At 41.6% G+C, this 20,283-nt stretch overlaps 1 protein-coding gene across 1 annotated transcript in view; it reads right to left on the bottom strand.

The window, feature by feature from the left end:
* TAF1B (TATA-box binding protein associated factor, RNA polymerase I subunit B) overlaps positions 1-20,283 on the bottom strand; it is a 49,041-nt gene that overhangs the window by 14,900 nt on the left and 13,858 nt on the right. The window contains exon 8 of the mRNA XM_082755971.1: positions 19,235-19,334. Within this exon, the coding sequence (XP_082612097.1) occupies positions 19,235-19,334 (100 nt within the window). The remainder of the gene's footprint in view (positions 1-19,234; positions 19,335-20,283) is intronic.

The following is a 20,283-nucleotide window of genomic DNA, read 5'->3' as shown; positions in this document are numbered from 1 at the left end:
TAATTCAAATAAAAGCAGCGTGAGAGTAATATTCCTAATTAGGTATAAAGGAAATGCATTTTCCCTTTGATGAAAAGCAGCTGAATTAGTAGCTTCTTAATAACATAGCACAGATGAAAATGAAGACACCGGGAATTCAGTCATTTGAAGCATTCCCTTTCCCAAACATGAAACTATCACCAGTGAAGTTATCTGAGCAGTCTAATTTTACAAAGAAGTACTTTAAGGAATGTAACTCTTAATTTGAGGGTCCAAGGCAGGCACCTCTATCACTGTACACAGGAGCTTTTCTCACCGTATCAGGCTAAGGAGACAGCTTTCCTGTCCTGGGCTCTCGTGAATCATCCCTTCATCCTCACACCCAACGCTGACTTTTGTTTCAAAGCTTTTCGAATCCAGTCCAGGCTTTTGTTTGCAGTTTAGAGAAGTCAACCAAGTTATTTTTCACATGCTCTTTGCTTCATAATAACTTTTTTTTTTTTTTTTTAAGAGCAAACACAAGTGGCGTAAAAAAAAATAAAAATGAACGCTGAGTGCTATCATTTGGCTGGTTTTGAAAGGGTGTTAACAGAGTTAGTCTGTTCTTAGCTGATGTGTGTTCATAAGGAGATGTAAACACAAGTGGGACATGCAGATCTGGGAAGGACACGCTCATCTCATAAAGACCAGCCAAATCAATTGCTCCTTTCCTGGGCTTAACCCCCTGAGCTCAAAAGCACTGACTGCAGTCATCGTGTTTCTACAGCGCGGCGCTGAGTCAGGACAACGCAGGATGGACTGAACGCTGCGCCGCAGGAGCACGCAGTCCTCTCCTCACCTGCAAACTGCCCGTGTAAGCTGAATCAAAGAGAAGATCACATCTCAGAGACACATCACAGCAAACAAAGGGCTGGAAGGCTTGAAGGTTGAGGACTGGGGAGACTGGGGAGAGTTTCTAGCCCTGAAATTCTCACCTGGCACCATGCACATACCCTGTTTGGCTCTGAAAGAGCTCGGAGTTCATGCAGCAAATCTCTTATGCTGCAAAATCTTGCTTGCTGGGAGGGTTAAAGCAAACAGAACGCCCAAATTCCATGCAACAGGCACAGTAAGTGTTAGTACAGTACTAAGAAAAAGCAAAATACTGCAGTCGAGCAGCCTCCAAAGTCACAGAACCACAGCATGGCTGAGGTTGGAAGGCAGCTCTGGAGGTCACCTGGTCCAGCCTAGAGCAGGTTGCCCAGGACCACGGCCAGCTGGCTTTTGAAGATCTCCAAATTGCTAAGTGCTGATAAAATTTATCTATGAGATACTCACTTTCTACCTAGCTATGCATCTCTCCCAGGAAAAACCAACGTGATAAAACAAGTTGCACCAAAAATCAACCAACAAATCCAGTAGGAAAGCGAGTTCCAGAGCCGGGGCCTCCTTCAAGTGAAAACACTGCCTCGTGATTAAACCCCAAGGGAGGAGTCCTTGGACAAGAAGGGACAGCCTTAGATCACAGGCCACACGTCCTCCAAGCACAACTTTCGCTTATCCAATTGCAAGTTAAACGATTTTTATTACACATTTTCAGTTGTACCTCTGTGCTAAATATCAGGACACCTCCCCTGTCCATCAGCACGCGGAGTTACCGAGCCCTCGCTTTGTTTGGAGAACCTGGGAAACACTCGGCGTATAAAACCCAGTTACAAACCCTCGAGGGCACTTAATAATTTCAGGAAGACTGACAGAAAACCCTTTTAAAGTTATGCCACCTGATAGCCCTTTCAGGTGTTTCGCAAGCTGGAATTTCTTCAGGACTGATCAACAATGCTGACAGAGCCCGTACCCTGTCTAGATTGGGTGCAGAGGTTACCGAGAACTCTCCTTAACAGCTTTGTCTTTAAAATCTTTGTCTCTTGTTCTCACACATGGAAAGTAAGTTAACATCAGGTTTTCTACAGAAAGTGGTACAAAAAATTAGTACTACTTGAGAATAATTTTATTTTTTTCCCTCTCCCCTCAATTTCTTATAGGAGAGAAAATACACGCTGCTCAGTCGGTAAAGAAGTGTCTAGAGTAAGATTTTCGTTATGATACACGCTCATTAGGCTATTTAAATCAGCTGCCTTTATCTTTCCAAGTTACATGGAATTTTTCACCTGTGCTAGAAAAGAGCCACCTGGTTTCCAGAAGCGAACGAGCCAAATTATTACCATGATAATCAGATCAGAGCAACGAGTAATTGTTTGGGGTGAGCCAAGATTGCAGCCTCCCCTACTTGTTTGGACAGTATCAGAATGTTGCTGATCAACCAGCAGAACACAGTATACAACTGGCTGGCTTTCTAGCTTCATTTGCAGGCTCCAGAGCTTTTAGTTTTAAGCGTGGTCTGGCTGACTCTCTTCTTAGCTCACCGTACAGACCGTTTTCTCCTACAGGAGGAGAAACCAGCAGTACTCACATACTCACAGTTCTGTTTAGTTTATTGTGATTAGAATCATAGAATCATAGAATCATAGAATATCCTGAGTTGGAAGGGACCCTTAAGGATCATCAAGTCCAACTCTTGACACCGCACAGGTCTACCCAAAAGTTCAGACCATGTGACTAAGTGCACAGTCCAATCTCTTCTTAAATTCAGACAGGCTCGGTGCAGTGACCACTTCCCTGGGGAGCCTGTTCCAGTGTGCAACCACCCTCTCTGTGAAGAACCCCCTCCTGACGTCCAGCCTAAATTTCCCCTGCCTCAGCTTAACCCCGTTCCCGCGGGTCCTGTCACTGGTGTTAATGGAGAAAAGGTCTCCTGCCTCTTGACAACCCCTTACGAGGAAGTTGTAGACTGTGATGAGGTCTCCCCTCAGCCTCCTCTTCTCCAGGCTGAACAGGCCCCGTGACCTCAGCCGTTCCTCGTACGTCTTCCCCTCAAGGCCTTTCACCATCTTCGTAGCCCTCCTCTGGACACTCTCCAACAGTTTCATGTCCTTTTTATACTGTGGTGCCCAGAACTGCACACAGTACTCGAGGTGAGGCCGCACCAGCGCAGAGTAGAGCGGGACAATCACCTCCCTTGACCTACTAGCGATGCCGTTCTTGATGCACCCCAGGACACGGTTGGCCCTCCTGGCTGCCAGGGCACACTGCTGGCTCATATTCAACTTGCTGTCTACCACGACCCCCAGATCCCTCTCTTCTAGGCTGCTCTCCAGCGTCTCATCGCCCAGTCTGTACGTGCAGCCAGGGTTTCCCCGTCCCAGGTGCAGGACCCGGCACTTGCTCTTATTGAGCTTCATGATTAGGTTCTGTCCTTTCTGAAAAGAATTAATCGTAGAGTTCTTTTAATTCTTACCTTTTATTTATTTATTTTTTTCCCTACGTACTCTTCTCCAGTACTTTTTCCCCAGCACAGTTCCCTTTCTTTTCACCCCTCTACCTGTTCATTTCCATCCAGACACCATCTTTTGTCCCATACCTGCCTCGTCTCTAAGGCTCTATCTTCAGCTCTTCAGCAGTGGACACGTTTTCTACGAGCTTCCTCTAATTGACCTTTTAATACTTTTAATACTTCACTTTTTCATTATTGGCTTTTTGTAGGTCTCCGGGAACTTGTAAAATTTGGAGTTTGGGTATGGTGGGAATTACCTGAAAACCTGCCAGACCTTGTCATTCTGGAGGTGCCTGGCCTGAGTTTGAAGAAGCGTGCCAAACTTCCCAGGAAATGGGGTAAGCAAGCAATTTAACCTGAAGATTTAGATCAAATTATGAGTGACAAATTATAAGTTATTAGGAACTCTAACTTTCAAACTAGGGTAAGATTTGGTACCACATCAGCCCTACGGAGCCTGGCTCGCTGCAGTTGCTCCCGCTACTCAGCAGGCTCAGCTCTACCTGCTGGTCGGCAGCACCAACACATCCTGCCAGCCTGATGTGGGCTGAAGCCAGCTGCAGTGCTCGCAGCTTACACAACAGGATCGACTGTAAAGACACCCAAATTCGTATCTAATAGTGAATAAAATGACCTCGTGACCCAATCATTATGTACTATATCCATAATGTGAGTGCAAAGCCCAAACTCCTCCATTACTGAAGATTTTTTTTCTCCCATGACTTGGGTATTGCCCTCACCACTGTGGTACTCCCTCCCATACAAACATGCACTAATAAATGCTAACGATGTCTATTTTTAATTGTCTTCCTCCCTCCCCTTGCCTAACCTCTATCTGCCTCTCAGCGACCACCGTCCTACCTGCAACAGCAGGAAACTCCCGCAATAACTCTTACACACAGATAAAGGGCAATTAAGCAGTGTGCATTATCATCAATAAAAACCTTCCCAAATAAGCAACCCTCTCACTAATACACATTTTTTCCCAGCTAAGTCAGCTGTCAAAACTAAGACAGCCAGCTCTGCTGCAGTAAGATTCTGGGCAGTCTTAACATGAAGTTTGCATGAACGGTTTGTTTTCCAGAGAACAGGGTATGGACAAGAGACATACATGATGTGAAGGATGGGCACTGCGAGCACTGTTATCACTGCTGGGCAGAAACAAACGTCCCAGCCTCGTGAGGTGAAAGCATGGTGGGGGGAACCACTGCACGCTGCTCTTCCATCCCTTCCCTGCCACCACCAGAAAGAGCAGAGCAGGTTCGATGAGCACCAAATCTGCCTCGGTACCCCCGTTTTTACGTGGACTAAAGGAGCAGATGCATTTCTTCAAACACTGATATCCATGAATCATGTACAGATGCTGATGTAAGAGCAAAGGGTGTGCCTGGAATTATTAAAGGGAACCAAGTGACAAGGACGAACAAAGGCAGGTGAAACTGCGACAGCCCCACTCAAATACCTGCTGAGAAACAGGTGGCTGCTGAGAGCTCTTCCAGCAGAAAAGGCCAAGCGCATGCTTCTTGCTTGGTCAACAGGAATTGCTGCTTCACGAGGCTCTCATGGAGCAGAGAGGACAACTGTAAGGCTACGACAGGATAAGGGAATCAACTGCTTCATCTTGAGACAGACAAACATGTTGCCCAAGTTATCTACTTGGCAACACATGGGCAGAGAAAAAAAAAAAGGAAACCAAGATAACGCTTGAACATCACACAACAAGTAACAGTGGCACTCTCTCTGTTGTTCTCCTTGATAAAAATCTCCCTCAAAATCTCATCTGAAACAGCTACTGCATCTTAAAGTCCCAAATTACTCCTGAACATCGATGCAGAGAGGAAGTGAGAAGGATCTTTGCACTGAGAAGAGACTCAATAAACAATGTTTATGCATTTTTGAGAGAAAAAAGTATCTCGGTGTGCTAGGAGGATACTTTGCTGCATTGAATTAAAAGTTTTTATCATGGAATTCAAGATGGCACAGGGATGAGCCAGCAAGCCACATGCAAAAGAAAAAGCTAACTGAGCATTCAGTACAAATGTGCTCCTTCACTGGAAAAAAAATATATATTTGTGCGTATTGCAGACTTTTTAATATGCTACTTTCAGAGGAATACGTCATATTCATTAGATGTTTCCTGGCTAAAGTGGTTTTTGAATAAATGAGTTTCAATATTATTAAACCAACAGAGACACGTGCTTGAGTGTTACCCACTTTGTGCTCAAGCTGCATCTGAACGACAGATACCATGGCTCTAAAAAATGTAGGCTTTCTAGAAATGGAGAAAGCAACAAGGAGCTGGTCTGTCATGATGTATTGAAATGAAGGAGTTTGGGAACAAATTTTATTGAATTTCATAAATATTTTGGTAGGTTTGTTTTCTTTCTTCATTAAGTAATGCTTTGAGACAGGTATGGACAAGCTAGAGTTTCTGTTACACAACAGCAAGCTCCCATGATAAACTTGATTACAATAACCCTTTCAGCAGTGAACTTCCTCCTCAGCTTTTTTTTTTTTTTTTTTTAAATAAAAGCCTCACCCTTGCTTCTTTTCATTCTGCACTTTTTTTTTTTTATCCTGAACAAGTACTACATGCACCTGCTAAAATGAAGAAAGAAAGAAAGAAAGAAAGAAAGAAAGAAAGAAAGAAAGAAAGAAAGAAAGAAAGAAAGAAAGAAAGAAAGAAAGAAAGAAAGAAAGAAAGAAAGAAAGAAAGAAAGAAAACAAAAACTGACAGAAAGACATCCCCCCCAACCAACTTCAGATTACAAGGTATCACAAAACCCTGGCAGACCAAAGCAGGAATTGCTGCTTGTTTTGGAAGGGAAAAGCATTACTGATTAGCAGAATTTGTATGGCTGGAATTTTATACCTCTCAGAAGATTTTTAAAATAAACAAGCAGGACTGGCTGCTGCGCTCATTTGAATTCTTCACAGAGTTACCACTAAAAGAAAAAAGTCGCAGGGCAATTAGGCTCATTCAAATTGTAGTCAGGAGAAGAGAGATCTTCCCAATCCTTACACACCAGACCAAATGTGATTTTAGGAAAGGGCCTCAATGAATAGAGGAGCCCAGCTACAAGGCAAGCTTGGTAGATCACTCCCCAGGGAAGCAGAAAGCTGTTGGCACTGCAGTCTGAATGCTGGCAGAAACCCACACCAACGCTTTGACCTGTGTTCCTGAGTCAATTCATCGATTTAGTCAGCAATTAGCAGTCTGAATCAGACCCAAACTAAACAACAAACGCACAACCCACCAAAACCTGGGCTGTGAGACAGTCCCAGGGGCAGAGGTTTCCCCTAAGACACAGCACAATGACTCGGAGATGTGGGTATCAGCCAGGATCAGATTATGAAGTAATTCGGGACCCTTTTGAAAAGGCAGCAGGGAAAAAAAAAAAAAAAAAAAAAGAGAGAGAATTAAACTTAGGAAATCTTCAGGTTTACACATGACAGTACCACAAACCCACCCTGTTGCTTCGGGCAAGTCTCTTTGTCCCAGTTTCCCGGCTGTCAGGGAGCAGCCCAGCTCCATTTCTCCCAGCCCAGCCTGAACGGAGCCGCCACCGCCTGGAGATGGGCATCAGGAGGAAAAAAAAAAGAAGCCCACGTTCTGCAACAGCGCTGGCTCGATGTGGCGTGCACTACAGCAAGCCCTAACTCCCACGTCGGATGAAGAAAAGGAAAGATACACTGAGCAGCTCATCGCCTTCCGTGTATTAAACTGAGACGCTATCTGGTAGAAACAATAAGAGATTAAATGATTCGGGACTACACCCTCGCACGCTTAGACATCGGCCTCAGCTACAAGTAAATTCATTCCAGTAATTCCTAAATTCTGTACGTTTAGCCTTAAAACCTTGGTCACGCTTGGGTGCTGGAACAGGCTCCCCAGGGCAGTGGGCATGGCTCCAAGGAGCGTTTGGACAGCGCTCTCAGACACATGGCCTGATTTTGGGGTGGTCCTGTGTGGAGCCAGGGGTTGGACTTGATGATCCTTGTGGGACCCTTCCACCTCAGGATCTTCTATGACCTCTAAGACATATTAATACTGTCGTCTTTTTATATTCACAAATCACCTCTACTTGTATTTAGGGCCAAAAAGAAAAGAACCAAAGGCTGTTTAGAAGCATCACTTTACCAAAGTGAAAAAAGCATGGGGGACCGTCAATCCTACTCATCAATAGGAAATCTTATATTCCAGGCACTGTATTTAAACAAGCAATTCCTTTAGTTACTCCACCAAAATGTCATCACAAAGTAACTGCATGCAAAAGCTTGCTTCAAAAAGCAAAGCTTTTGCTCAAGAAAACTGTAAAGTTTGCACTGCTTAGGGTTCTTTGCCATAGGTTAGCCATATCCCTTTTAAAAAAGGATTTTGTGTACTTTTACCATTTAATCATTCCTCAATGTACTTTTAGTTAAACCAACCCCAGACTCCTCAATCTGAAACTTTAAGGACCGACATTAAATTCACCCAACTTAAAGGCTTGAACTATGACTTAGAAGAAAGGTTGCTGAGATACCTAGTTAATGAAAAATGAAGTTTTACCATCTTAAGAAGGTCTCTCCAGAACACAAATCCCACAAACTGAAACCCTAACTGAAATCCCAGAACAACAACAACGTCTCATCAAGCAAAAAAGATCTATTCAGCCTTGTATCCAGCAGCAAGCAAGAGAGAGGAGTAGGGAGGAATTCAGGAACGAAGCAAGCCACGATGACACTTTCCCAAATATTTGTCCAGCTTCACAGAGCTTGTGGCTGAGCCAGCAGTGAGATCTCTGCACTTATTAGCCCCACATGCCTTTTCTGTGTGTGTGGCCTCTGTGCAGTCATTACCTGCCCCCTTTAACACCAACCGATGGCAAGCAGTCCCTCCAATTGCCCAGAGGACACACGAAGCATTTCCTGCTGTCAGATTCCGAACCAACAGGCCAGCAAGCTCCATCTGACACCTCCCAATTCTTGTATTGGAAGAGACATCGAGCGTTTGCCTCCTAAACAGAGTAAACTATCATCACAGCTTCCTCTTAGTCAACTCTTCTTTAGCTCGAAAGATAAATAGATATGTTTAATTGTTTCTTGTAGGAAACCTGTCCAGATATTTGATTGTCCTTGTCACTCTGCATACCTTTTAGAGAGGGCAAGCAAACAAACAAAAAACAAACAAACAACACGACCAGAATTCCATAGATTTGTTAAGTATGGGTGCCTGATGGATTTATACATCAACAAAGTGCTGTTCTCCGTTCCTTTTTGGAAACTGGGAGCAGTTTGAAAATAATTCTACTGTAGCTACAACAGCTGCATGTTTGAAACAGGATCAGGAAGGGATTGTAGTAACCTGTACGAATAACATCATGCAGATATTTAAATTAAGGTCGGTACATGAATGTAGCAGCATTGATAACCAGCTTTCAAAGAACAGGACAAATTTTCTACTTTAAAAAAAATCACCTCCTATTTAACAAACATGGGTAGCACGGGCTTATCTGGTGATTGAGTTACACTTTGTGGGTGTACTCAGACACAAAGACGACACTGGTGGAAAAAAGTATACCTGTGTATTTTAATAGCAGCTCATGGGTCAATGAATTATAGTCTTTTAAACATCATACTAAAACCTGAAGTATAGCGCTCACCTTGTGTAATGCTTACCCACTGTAACGATGCCATACACGATACAAAGCCTGCATTGTATCAGCCTTTCAAGATCTTCTCCTTCCCACTCAATGTCTTTACTTACTACTCTTTTCCAAATAGAAAATATTTTTAGTCATCTGCTGGACGGGATGAAAATCGGAGAAATTGAAAGCTGTATTTTCTCCAACTGTATTCTCAAAACTGGAACTGAGAGGTTCTGTGTTTCAGTAGATGAAGAAGAGAGCAAGTTTCTTGCAAGAAATCTGGTCAAGAAGGTAACATTTTTTCAAGACATTCAAAGCTGTTCATAACAGAGTGTTAAGAATTTTATCAAGAAGGTAAAGAGAACAAAAGTGAAAAACGAGAAGGAATAGAAGGATGAAGACGAAGGATCCTGTATGTATGCTTTCGCTTATATCTGGATTTTTTATTTAGAGTTATCATTCTTTAAAAATTACTTCTGCAGGTTTAGGTAGTGTCTCTGTGCACCAATGACAGGCAATTTACTTCTTCTACATGGTCTACTCACAAACAATGGTCAGCAGATCATTTTATTTTAAAAACCACCTTCAGAATAAAAATTAATTTAAACTTACCAACATGCTTATTTAATAAATTAATTTCAGAATGGCAATGTCAATTTAGGGAATGAATGCCTGGCTGTCACCAAATCAAATTAGCAATACCAAACCCATGGTAGAAATCCTTTCTTTGCAAGAACTTCAGTAGGGTGACCTCATGCAGCGCTCAGAATACAGAGGAATTTCACTCCTCCTTAGACGGTGGGACAAAAAACATAAAGCCCTAAAACAGTGATTCACTTCTTCTGCCCCTCCTAGAAGAGTACTATAATTAGGAGACTAAATCCACACCCACAACTAAAGAAACACGAGCACTTAAGAAACACTGTCAAGTTTATAAACTTCTATTAACATACCCAAACTCTGTAATGAAGCGAATGCTAATCCTTCTGCTTTTAAGATGATGAAATTGCAGATCCAGAAATAGCATCTTTGATATAAAACAATCCCAAAGCATGAAATGCCATTTGCTGTAGGAAAGCACTCGGCCATATTGCATCCATCCCGCTTAGGGCAGAAACCAATGAACAATACAAGCAGACCTAAAGGAGGAATTAGCCTGAAGAGCAGGATGAATACCCAGAGTTTTAGTATCACGAAAAACAATTGCCATGAGATTTCTAAGGATCTCCAGTGGCCAATATTATGACTCCATATATTCATATAAGCTCACGCCACTGCTACAGAGTTCACCCAGAATATTTAGCCCCTGGCTCTAAGCACCGAGACGGGCAGAGCCGAGCAGCCAGTCCCCAACAGCGGCCTCGCAGACATCGGGCTGTGCCCCGTGCACCTTGGGGATTGAGCACAGCCTGCTCTCCTTCCTGCCCAGCAATACTGCTCATCCCTTCTGTGAGGTGGGAAGGTGCGCGTTTGCTTCCTGTATTCAAAAGGACAATGAAAAATAACGTAAGTTTTGTTCTTGGTGCAAGGGGGAAGATGTGAACGAGAGCAGCATGCGACCTCCACGAGCTTGCCCAGCCCTGAAGGAGAAGAGCTGAGTGAAGGCAAGGAGAGAGGCATCAATACTCTAGGAACAGTCCCTCTTCTCAACTCTGGCATCTGCTCAAGTATCTGGGTCCTATCTGTCTAGGTTCATGCATTTCAAACCCAGTAACATATTTTATCAATGGGACATGGCCCCAGTTGCATAAAGGAAAACAGAAGAAACACGAAAGTACCTAACAAGAAAATGCAAACAACCTTTTCCATCATTAATAAGCCAAGCAATATACTTGATACTTAAGTAATAAGTATTATCTATGTGTTATTCAGAACTGCAAAATCACATGCTTTAGAACAAGCTGGCAGAGATTATTAGAAATGACTGAGGACTGAACGCCAAATTACCTCCAAAATTGAGCCATTAGGCTTGAAACCTGAAGACTACAGCCAAGTCTTGGTTTTGGTTGTATACAACAGGTAATCTTCGAAATATTGAGCAATCTTCTTTCCTTTATCCATGAGAAATCCTCCGATGCTACATTTTCCTCCAGGCTACCTGACAATTCTTCTGCCCCCAACATTCACAAGGAAATCAAAATCAGGAGGCGTCTTAGACTTCTGAAACTTGCCAGTTAAATTTACAAAACAAAATTGCTTTTACTATGCTTGAACAACGCCGGGTTGATTCAAATACATTTTTGTGGCACGTCCCCATTTAATTTAAACCAGTCCTTACTAAGCAACTAAGCTGTTAGATGGTGACAAGGCAAAAAACGTTTATGGTTCACAAGCATTAATAACTGTACTCCAAGTGTAACTGCCTATAACCACAAGAATTAGGAACGGGGGCAAAATCTGAGGTTCAACCACCTTTGGTTTAACATCTGCTGCCGTGGTAAAGCTCAGCAACATTTAACCACGCTGTAACACAAAGGATTACTGCTATAGGACCACTGTGAAGCTGGAAGAGAAGGGGGTATACATCCTGCTGCCTTGGGTAGCAGCAGGATATAAATCCTAAATTTAAACCTTGTTCTCAAGTATGGTAGATACAAAAAAATCCCTGGCAGCCAGACATAAAAGCAGGTACTTTAGACCTCTCAAAATAGCATCTTGGCCAGTCACTAATACTCCTAGACAGTTCCTGTTTTTACTTTAGGATAACAGAATAAAGGGAGAACACAACCAGGGGACCAGAGCTGGGCAGAACTGACTGCACAGTACTCGGGGACAGTCTCCTGGATAAAAGAGGCAAGGAATGGCTCCGTAGCTGCTCTGCAATGAAACAAAAAGGGAAAGGCAGCTAAGCAGCAAGGAAAGTGCACAACAACAACAAAAGGACCTTTAATTGCAACGCCACAGGTAAGTCGTGAAACAAATAGGAAGAAAAAAGCAAGCTTGTTCTGTAACTGGAAGAAGAACACGAATCCATCTCGTTCAAACGATATGTAAGGAAGAGAAAATTTATGTCTGCAAAAAAGTACAGCAGTATCTGATAATATTAATGGCTTTTCAAAGGATAGGATCAGAAAATTTACACACCAGAAGCTTCAAGGAAATAACTAAGGCGCTCTCTGAAACACAAATGCTGTTTTTTAAATAATCCTAAGAAATTCTGAAGATCAAAGGGCTCTCAGCATTAGTATTTAAAAAAAATGTAAAAGGGGAGATTCAGGAACTCTAGAATTATTAGCTTGGCATGGATCCTGAAGAAAATAGTGCAATGACAATGGGAAAGATGGAAGCTAAAAATATCTTGTCAGTCAAGCAACCTTTGTAAGGTCATAAGAGGAGAGAGACGATTGACACTTCAGCTTCAATCCACAGGAGCTGCTGATCTGAAAAGACATTTTTATTCTTTCTGGAAGAATTCACAGATATAAGGAGGCCAAAATCAAACACCACCACCACCACAAACAAACGAAAAAAACACATTCACACACAAGACCTCAATGGAGGACTCATTATGGCACTCCAAACTCAAAAACAGCAGATCCACTGGAAAACAAAGCGTGCAGAACTAGTGAGCAACACAGAGCTATCCTTAATAACAGAAAATCTTGGCAAATTAATCTCCGAAATCTTTGAAATCCTCAGGAGAAATGAGATTTGACTGAAGCTGACATAGAAAGATGGGGGGCAGAAGGATTAGTATGGATACTAAAGTGCTGCTAAGAGTAAAATTATGGTGGAAAAAGATAAAGAGAAGCAGAAGAACAAAAATAAAATATAACCTGTAGAATACTGTAAAAGAAGAAAAAGAATTGAGAGTTTTCAGACAGTATAGAGAGATCATCTGCCAATGCTTAAAGCAAGCCTTTCACTCCTAAATAAAAGAGGAAGAATGTCATAATCAGCACCAGAGAGGGGGTGTGTGCATGTATGAGTGCAAGGTATATACTCCTTCAACTCAAAACAATAAAATAAAAAATCCAAAGCATCACACAGAATAAAATGCTCTGCACTAAAGCAGCACATTCTGAGAAGAGCTTAAGAGTTTTCCAACCCACTTGAGAATACACTATGGCACCCACTCTTACCTGGTTACCTGGTACTTGGTTACCTGGTTACCTGGTACTTAACTGGTTACCTTAAGGAAAAGGCAGGCCCTGGATGAATTACCCCTCTTCTTAGGGCACCAAATATATGTATTGCTTTTCAAGCTCTTCCTTTTGCTATCAAAGCCAGCATCAGATCACAATGGAGTATGAATTAAAATTTTTATTGAACTGAACACAATGGAGAACTGCCCAGAATTACCGGTCTAATGACACAAACAGACAGCATTTAATGCTGAATGATGAGCTGTTAACCACGAAAGAAAGAAGATAGCAGGGAGAAGAAAGAGACAACAAAAGGCCTTTCAGTGAGGCTGGCAAATAAGAAAGGAAAAATGAAAGATGAAACTATACAAATATAGAAAAACACTGTACAAATGAAGAAAAACACTTACTGGAATGAAATATATTTAAAAAAAGGAAAAAATCTGGTATGGGCAGAGCAAGTCATAGCAATGCAGTGTAATATAGGAAGAAATGGTAAAGGTGGGAGAAAATCCCATGAGTTTTGTGATGATTCTCCCTGTCCACTGCTATTTTCTGACAAACACAATGTATTGCTGCCGCTTTTCCTGGACGAATTCACAAATTTTGCATAGGCAAAGGGAAGGAAGATGCTAACATCCCTCTCACCTAGGAGTTTAGAAAGAATTTCTGTATAATGGAGGCCTGAATAATAACAGTAAGAATTATTTATGGATTGAAATAAGGGATGGAAATAGAAAGATATTTGCTCTCTGTATTTCACCTAAATAGTGCCTCTGTTAATAAAGCTAAGTCAGCAGTAGGATGGGTAAAGTATAATAATGCATACTAAGACAACCAAAAATTAAGCTGGGTATTTATGTTTATGTGTTACAAGGTCAAAACTGCCTAAATAAATTTATTATAACAGGCAACAATACTCAGAGGATCATTAAAAAAAGAAAAAGGAAGACATAAGAACAAAATTAAATCCTAAATCAAAAAAGGAACTAACTTAAGAGGTTCCTAGACTACAAGGTGTACCAACACCAGTCTCAGGGGCCGGGAAGAGAAGGGCTCTTAGAGGGAAGCCGCTCCATCACCAGACTTCGGGGCAGAACTGGTAGAAAGAGGAACGAGGTGGCCACCTATTCCTTCCACCTTCAAGGGCAGGTTGGTGGGCAGCTCTGAGCACAACTCAACAAGCACCCACTGAGCTCAATTTTCTCCTCGCACCCCACCCCTCAGAAAGAAAAAAAAAGAGTATTTCTCACTAGGGTTAGGAAGAAAGGAGTTATTTTAGTGGTGGCGGAGAGGCTGAAGGCAGGGAACCTCACTGAGGTCACGCGTCTGGCCCCTCGCCAAGTCCAGCCACTTGCGCATCCACAGCGAAGCCCATTCCAGGAGCTCTTCGGGACAACAGGATCTGAAAGATATTTATGAGGCTACACCTATCCTGTTCCACACAGCACATACTGCAAAATGACGTGTTTGTTATCTCCAATACTTTGGTAAATCGAGTTGCCCAACAGCCATGGGAGTGACCTGCTTACCCGTAGGTTTGCGAGTGCGTCAAGAACACGAGAATCAAAACCAAAAAGCATTTCTGGGCGCACGCACGAGATCTGCGAGGCGTTAAGGGTAAAAGACGCCAAAGACTCATGATTTTTTACAAATGAAAGCTACAGGTAGACTTGAGACAGCAAAGCAGAAGCAGCTTTAAGGCACAAACAAAGGGATTACACAGCAGCTGATACAGTACGCAGACCCTGAGTCAGAAATGTAAGGGAAAACAGACCTCCGGCAAGGGCAAGCTGTTGCTAGCTCAAGAGAAAACAGATGCTTGTGATCAGTTTTATACGAGGGTACAGATTAAACTCCTAAAAGCAAAACAGAGGGGCTGTATCTTCGAGATGTATCCCTACTCCAAGTAGAAATGGAAGAAGGAATGCGTGTGGAGATGCACTGGAGGAGAGATCCTATCGATAACAACCTGAAATCCAATTAGCCGTACACCTTCATACCTACTGCTGCTAATTTACAAACCAGCTGGAAGTCTTACACTAGCAGGCTTTTAAACAAGCAGATATTCTCTGCAATACGAAGGAAACAAAGATGGTATCTACCTAAAAGAGAAAAGATGACTGCTCATCACTGTGTGTTAATTATTGGCATATGCCTTAAGATCAGCAGTGATTTAGTGCAGTGAAACAAATTGCAAATAGGAAGAAAAAGCCTTGATCTGCATAGAAAAACCAACAAAACCCACAAGTATTGTATTCTTTCTTGATGCATAAGACAGTTTTTATCACAGGGATAAGCGCACATGGACTCTGCTTTACCAAAATGCAGTTTTGCAGCATAAGACAGATATTAGCTTTTCTTTTATTGTTTTGGGAACTCAGAATTTGTCAATTAGGAGCTAAGCAGGAGCTTCCTGCTGCTGCTGCTGTTAGCCCCATGAACCCTCTGATTGTACATTTAGGCAAAACCCCTTTATCAGATGCTACCTCCTACCATACAGATGATTTTAATAGAGGAATAGGATGTCTAATCAAGTGGAGGTGTACAAAGGCGAGCATTGGAAAGATGCACGTATTTGGAATATGGATAAACAACTCATTTCCCACTTAACACAAAGCTCTTCAATAAAGTACTGTTATCTTTTATAAAATACTTGTGAGGTAGTACTCACCTCCAGCTAGACCTAGACCTGGCACATTTATCTAACAGTTATGCAGCACAATGAATGATACGGAGATACGGAGAGGCAGAGGCTCCTTTTCTCTCCTTTTTCTTTTTCTTTTTGTTTTAAATGAGGCAATTACACCCGGAGCTCTGCACACAGGGTTACCAAAACCAGTAACCTTTGTAGCAGGTATTTTAAATAAAGCTCAGTCTGGACAGAATGACAAATTATGCCCTCCTTATTAGCTGGTCCATTACTAGCTCACGAAGGACTTTCCTGCCAGCCCAAGGCACACTGCACCACCAGATCCACGGCGTGCTGGAGGTTAGAGGGGACCTCTGGAGATGGTCGAGTCCCACGCCACTGCTCAAGGCAAGGCCAAATACAGCAGCTTGCTCAGGACCGTGTCCAGTCAGGCTTTGAGCATCTCCAAAGATGCAGGTTCCACAATGGTTTTGGGCAGCCTGGTCATGTTCAGTCACCCTTCCACATAAAAAAATAAATCTTATGTTTAAATGGAAGCTCCTGTGTTTCAAATAATGCCCATGGAGTCTCATCCTTTCACTGGGCACCAGAGAGAAGAGTCTGAGTCCATCCACTCCTTCCGATCAGGTTTTACACACTCAGCTCCACACCCCTGAGCCTCTTCTTCTCAGGGATAAAAATCCCAACTCCCTCAACTTCTCCTTGTATGACAGATGCTGCAGCTTTTGATCTTCCCCAACTGCTAGATTGAAAGCAGGACAGAAGAAAATTAGCAGCGATAGAGACTCCGTGCCTGTATTACACACAGCACTGAAATCCATCTGCTGGAAAGCCTGAGACTAGTCACGTTCCATGCATACAAAATAATAATAATACTGAATGAGCTAAGGTTAAAAAAATGTTTTGTGTACATACACACACCACTACACAGATAGAAAGTAGATGTGACTCACCTCGTAGTATTTGTTGCATTTATTTTTTTTTCTAAAGCTATGATAACTTCAACCTTGTACAAGTCCAGTGTATTTTGGGTATCTGGGGAATTGTTTCTCAAAAAAGACTTTTAAGCCACTGAGAGTGTCTATATGTGAGGTGAGCCTTATCGAGTTCAGATTCATCTGCACTGAACTGATAAAATAACACTTAGTATGACTTCTTGATTAAAATTTGCATTGCAGCAGGTTAGCACAGGACACAAACACAGTAAAAATTGGTTAAAAGAGAATAAAAGGACATCATGAAGAGTCTTGTCAGATGTCTAGATTTTTTTTTTTAAATGTCTGCAGTTTACATTCGCCAGACTTGAAGCAAAACAAATAATGACATTAAAGCACCTTGACTTGCCTGGTTAGTGATGATCACAATCTGATAAAAAGTTTTTTTGAAGATAATTGCCTGTAGAATATTATATACAGAACACCAAGGAGAAAAGAATGCAGGCTGTGTTTGCAGAAGGGAGCATTACACAATCCAACTTACAGCTCCGGGACAATCACCTTGTCTCTTGAATGTCTCAAAGCCCTGATGTCAAAACTGGATGCAGTAAGCTACCGGTGATCTCAGTGCTGCAACGAGCAGCAGGATCAGCTCTGGAACGTGAGATGTAGGGAGCAGATTGAAGGTTGTTGGTTTTGTTTGGTTTGTTACTGTGGGCTTTGTTTGTTTTTGCAATCCTTCGCTCAGTGATATAGGCAAAAATGTTAAAACCAAACAAAGCCGTGGATGCGTTACTAAAGGAGCAGTTCAGGCAGAGTAGGGAGCAGATATTCCTAGAAAGAGAAATCCACTGCAACATTACAGCAGCTGGAAAACAAACTGCACGACATCAAGCTTAGAGAATTTATGCCTCGTAATGAAAACAAAAGTAAGAAATGATTAGTATGTGTTTCCACTCAGACTTTGGTCAGGGGCAGGGGAGAAAGCAAGTATCAGGATCAGAGAAAAGCAAGATTTTCTGTCACACACAGGTCACCAATTCAGCTTTTACATCAGATGCAATCTTCTGCAAGCTAAACTAGCACATCACACTAGATAACATCACTCACGATGAATCTTTAAGTCAAAAATCAAATGAAGATAACTTTTTTTTTTTTTCCACTTTGTGAAAAAATTGAAGTATGTATATGCTATGCGTATGTTTCAGACAGAAAGTGAAGTGGCTATAGTTCCTCTTTCATATAAAAGGTGAAATGAGATTAAATTGACCAGCTTGTGGGTCTTCAGTTGTGACGTCCAGCTCCATGCCAAGCCATTATACAACCCAGAGGTGGAGGCGCACTATGGAGGGACAGCAGAATAATGCAAACCTACAGCTCTGGGAGAAAACAAGCTAACAGGGACTAATGAAATCAGCTTCAGGACTGGCATCAGATACTCCAGGCCAGAAACAGCTCCATCCCAAAAATACACAGTACATCTTCAAAGGTCATCTTCTCTCTGCACATCAGATCTCCCACTCTGAGACACAGTACAAGTTCTAGGGTCGCAATTTGTATGAACATTTTACCTGTATTTTGTAGGATTGTGATTTTTGTTTGTACTTTGGCCTGACTAAATAAAAAAACAGAGCTTTATGTAACCGCTTTGAGAGGTTATACAACATCTCTACAGGATGGAGACAAAGAAGGACAGAGAGACTGAGAATTAAGGGTTAAAAAAAATTTACAACCACAATTTCTAAATTTACAACCTGATGAATCTTTTCTATTATGGAAAGGTCTAAGAGAAAGATTTTACAGATTAGCTTCTGAACAACTCCTGACCTGTTGAATAAAGCTACATGCTGGAGAACAGTAACATTACTTGCAGCAGCATCACTGAGGACCTTGGCTACACACACCTTCCAGCAGATGAAAACCCACCTTTTCCTGTCAGCAGAATTGCTGCTTTCTGTGTTTGAAAGCTAATGTATAATTTGCACACCTCAACAATCCGTAATTAACTTTTTTTTTTTTCCTGGAACACAAACACCAGTGGGCAACCATCAGCAGAATACGCAGTAATCCTAAATAAGGGACAATTTACATTTTACTCAAGACTGTCTCTCGCCTTGCAGCCTCCAGAAGGTCAGTAATCCCCTCATGCAGATTTTAGGTTTCACGTATTTCAACCAGTACACCAAGACACAGAACAGAAGATGGTATCTAAACAATACTGAGCAAAAATATTTCTTTTGATTTTACACAAATAAGTTTAAGAGACGTGATATTATATTGCCCTTAGACATGGAGCCAAGTCCTACTTCTGAATGTTCCAAGTGCAGTGCTGAATACCTTTTTCTCCACAAGTACTTACTGATTTTGTTTTAACTTAGGTAATCAGCCTAATAAGGCTAATTAAAGCTTAAAGAGTTCAGAGTCACTGATTGCAATGGTTTCTGCAGTCTCCAATAAAAATGTGAAACATGACCTCTACAATGTAAGAATAGATTTCATCAATTTATTAGTACATTTACCCAAAAAGACACAAAAAATAACTTTAAAAAAATATATATCTATAATTTTAAGGAAAAAATTACCTCGACACAGAAGATCCTAAGATCAAGGCCATATAATTTCATCTTCTCTGGAAAATCCTGATAAACGTTCAAATACGGAATGTGACCTTCAACAACAAACCTGCATAAAAAAAAGAAGACCAAATTAAAATAATATTTACTATGACAAAAGTACGTTTATTCTAAAATTAATCCACAAATCAGTATCTGATTTGCAATAACATCAGCTTTATGCTGCCTAAGAAATTCTGTCTGAAGTCCTACACCCCGACATGCTCCGCTGCACGAAAACCCGTTCAAACATTTAACAGGCCTTTAGGTTCAAGCTCAGGTATGACTGACAAATGACACTGTTATGGCAATGAGCTTACAATCAACACGCCTGCATACAGTTTGTTCTGCACATTCTTCAGCTACTGCATTTTTGAAACTGCCGTAAGCCTCCTTGAGTGGCATGGAAGCTTTCTTTCAAAATTTGAAGGCTTTAAGTAAATTTCCCAAATTGGAGATGAAACACTTTCTGCTGCAGGAGGTTAGAGTACAAAATATGGTAAGAGGGATGTCACAAAATTATGCAGGTGTACACAGAAGTGCAACTCAGTTAATTACTTTCTGTAGTCTGATTAAGAAAAAGTATTATTTTAGAAGGAATAAAAATGATATTGTACACTCATAAAATACAAAATCCTTTATTTTGAGTTTGAACTGAAGTAATTCCTCTTTAAAAGCTGGCTTTGGTAAATGGTTTACAACAATATTTTGGATTTTTTTTTCTTATTTTTTACTTATTTATTTAATAGATCTGATGGGATTTAACAACAGCTACCAGTAAAAAGCCACCACCACACGAAACCTCTGCTCTTATCCAGCATCTTAGTGGGCTTTTACAGCAGGCAAGGCAAGCACCGAAGAAGCATCGATCTTTGCAGGGGAACAGGCACTATTCTCACACCAGACTGATGCCTGTTAGTGGTCTCCCACAGGACTGAGTTAGAGCTGCCTTCGTGGCTCTTCCTCTCCAGAACGATTTTGTTCAAGTCATAATTTAAACTGGAATGAGTTAACACCAA

Source organism: Aythya marila (genome assembly GCF_965140915.1).
Source record: "Aythya marila genome assembly, chromosome: 3".
Classification (NCBI taxonomy): domain Eukaryota; kingdom Metazoa; phylum Chordata; class Aves; order Anseriformes; family Anatidae; genus Aythya; species Aythya marila.
This window is presented reverse-complemented; position numbering and strand designations above follow the sequence as displayed.